The sequence below is a fragment of the Coturnix japonica genome, chromosome 23 (genome assembly GCF_001577835.2).
Source record: "Coturnix japonica isolate 7356 chromosome 23, Coturnix japonica 2.1, whole genome shotgun sequence".
NCBI classification, from domain to species: domain Eukaryota; kingdom Metazoa; phylum Chordata; class Aves; order Galliformes; family Phasianidae; genus Coturnix; species Coturnix japonica.
Window position 1 is genome coordinate 1988718 of NC_029538.1, and position 2898 is coordinate 1991615.

Here is a 2898-nt window from a genome sequence, read left to right on the forward strand (position 1 = left end):
GGGGGGGGGGAACACAGGGACATCCCTCCCACCCCCACTCGGCTTTTCCTCCCAGCTCAAAGTGAGCAGGGCTGGCTGGAGCCTATATTTAGCCGTCAGCGTGAGGCCAGCCCAGTTCCCAGCAGTGGTTTTCTGTGGGACACCCGCAGTTCTGTGTCACCCCATGTCACCCTGCGTCACCCCACCCATAGCTGCCGCTGGCAAGATGCTGCTGGGGGACATGAAGCTCGTGGGAAGAGCCCTGAGCCTCCCTCAGCCCCTTGTGCCTTCCTCCCTCCTCCTCTTCCTCTCTCCTGCTCACCTGGAGGCCACCAGCCACAAGGACACCCAGGTGCCACCAAGAGAATGCCAGCACTGTTCCCAGGAGCAGAGGATAACATTGCCATGGGGGTGGGGGGGGGGATATTTGGGCAGCAGAGCCCGAACTCTCCCCAGAGAACAGGATTTAGGATTGAGCCCAGCTGTGCTGCAGCCACCCCACAGCTGAGCCAGCCCCAGGCTTGGGTCACATCTGCTTCGAGGGGGGGGGGGGGGGGGGGGGGGGGCTGAGGCTGGAGGGAATTAATCCAGGGAATGGAGGCATTTCAACTCCAAGCATCCCCCATCACCTCCTGAGGGACCAGGACAGATGTGGGGCACCCCCAGCATCCCCCCCCCCTCCTCCCCCTATGGAATGGCACAACTCTGAGCAGCCCTAATCAGAAGCAGCTGCATCCATGAGCATCCCTTCCTTCAGGGGGTGTCACACAGTCCCCCCCCCACCCCAGGATAACTCAGCAGGGAGATGCAGCAGCACTGCTCTGGGGAGGGGGAAGAAGGCAAAAGACCCAGAAAAGCCCCCCCAGCAGCATCCCCCCATCTGCTCCTCAGGGCTCAGCAATGCTTGGGGGGTTGGGGGGGGAACCTCCACAGCTTCCATATCAGATAAGGAAGAGCAGCACCCAAAATAGCTGGCAGACACCTCCGCGGGGAGACGGCAGCCGGGGGTTAATTCCTCCCATACCTGAGCTGACATTTCAAAGCTATTAAACAATTAATGAGATTCCTACCGTAACCCTAGAAGTAACGATCCTGTGGCAGAGGGGTTTGGCCAAATGGGGGGGGGGAAGTAAAGGGGGGGTGGGTTTAAAAAGCACAGGCACCAAGACGAGGTTTATTACATAAAAACAATAACTTTTATAAAAAGTCGATAAAGCAAATACAAGGCATGTCCGCAGAAATTCACCTTCCTGCACAAAAGGTACAAACGTTATACTCTAGTATAGAGCTCCACAATACACGAGGCCTCGGCCCCAGAGTTTGGTTCGCATCCGAAGACCCCCCCACCCTATAAACACCGCCCTCACCCCCCCCGCCCCCAGCCCGTTAAACACCCTTACAAAGGACTCGCTATAATCCAAAAATATACAGACAAGCACATCTTCACCAGTCAGTCTATAGAAGAAAGTGTCTCTTATCAGCGGGTCGGGGAAAAAAAATATATATAATATATATCTCAAGTCCTAAAGAAAAGTCCTAAAATAAAGCCGGGATTTGGGGAGCGCTGCTCCATAAGTCGCTCCGGGTTGGGGGCAACAGCCGCATCTCTCCCGATCTCTGGATCTTGGTGGGTATTGAAGGAGCACCCCGAGGTGAGGGGAGGTGGGTGCAGCCCCATAGCACAGCACGGGGGGGTCCGCAGCCCCATAGCACAGCACGGGCTGGGGTGGGGGGTGTCCGGGGGGGGCCGCAGCCGCCCGGCGCCGTGCAGGAAGCGGCTCGTTACCTCCGGCTGATAACGAATCGGGAACCGACGGTCGGTGCGTGTTTGCTAATTAGCGCTGGGGAAAAAGAAAAGAGCGATTATAGAGAGAATGAGGCAATAGGGGAGGCTGGGGGGGGGGGGAGCGGTGTGGGTTTGGGGTACGGCAGAGCTAAAGGGGGAATCGGTGCGAGGTGGGTCTGGGGTACAGTGGTGCCAAAGGGGGGGTTGGGGAGGGAGAGAAGCGGTACGGGGTGGGTTTGGGGCACGGAGGTGTTAAAGGGAGAAGCGGTGCGGGTCGGTTTGGGGTACGACGGTGCCGTGCTGAGGGTTGTGGGGTTCTCAGGGTGGGGGTGACACTCACCTGATGGAGGAGGCGTTAGTGACACAAACTTCTCTCGTCTTTGGAGCACAGCTCGGACGCCAACTCAGCCGCCTGCAGAGAGCGGGCACACGGTCAGGGCTACTGCGGCACCCACACGGCCCCCTCCCATCTAAGCCTCCTGCCCTCAACCCCCTCCCCAATAAGAAGCCCCCCGTACCTTAAGAGACAGTAGGGTGGCTCCCGAGGAGGGGTCTCGCCCCTTGGCCCCCTCTTCCAGCACGATCTGCAGGTCGAAGATATAATCGATGACGTGCTGGAGGATCTCCACCTGGCTCAGCTTGGTGCCCTGCGGGATGCCCGGCACCAACTCCCTCAATTTGGAATAGCAGTCGTTCATATCGTACAGTAAATTCATGGGTTCCTCCAACGCCGGGCTCTTGTTGTTGCTGCTTCGAGCTATGGCCAAACTCTGCTCCGAAAGGCAACAAACGGCCTCGTAACAGCTCCTGACCGACCGCACCGGGCTGATGGCTTTCATGGCTGGGGGTGGTCGGGGTTGGGGGGTGTTGGATCTGATAGAGCTGAGCTTGAGACCACCGAGAACTTCGCCCTTCGATCCTGGTTCCTTCAGCTCCCGGTTCGTCCGACCCCTCCCGTTCTGATCACTCGGATCTCGCTGGAGCACTGGGGATGGGGCGGCCCAGCGGTGCCGTCTATATGGGCGACCCATAGGCCACCCCCATTTGTATGCAAATGAAATCAAACCAAACCCATTTTTATGCAAACGACCCCCCACGCCCCACCCCCTTCATGTAAATGAAGCACAAGGAAC

General features: G+C 58.3%; 1 protein-coding gene across 1 annotated transcript; it reads right to left on the minus strand.

Annotated features, from left to right (window-relative positions):
* Positions 1-1133: 1133 nt before the first annotated feature.
* ID3 (inhibitor of DNA binding 3, HLH protein) lies at positions 1134-2774 on the minus strand. Its single transcript, XM_015883754.2, has 3 exons — positions 2284-2774; positions 2106-2177; positions 1134-1820 (listed from the first exon to the last, which is right to left on the minus strand). Exons 1-2 carry the CDS (start codon positions 2602-2604, stop codon positions 2121-2123), a joined length of 378 nt encoding a protein of 125 aa, XP_015739240.1. The 5' UTR covers positions 2605-2774; the 3' UTR covers positions 1134-1820; positions 2106-2120.
* Positions 2775-2898: the final 124 nt, after the last annotated feature.

What these genes read in the sequence shown, in the direction of transcription:
- ID3 (XM_015883754.2), bottom strand. Translation starts at nt 2,604, where the DNA reads ATGAAAGCCATCAGCCCGGTGCGGTCGGTCAGGAGCTGTTACGAGGCC. An exon ending in CCACCCTACTGTCTCTTAAG is followed by an intron (nt 2,178 to 2,283) that starts GTACGGGGGGCT and finishes CGCTCTCTGCAG; the next exon opens with GCGGCTGAGTTGGCGTCCGA.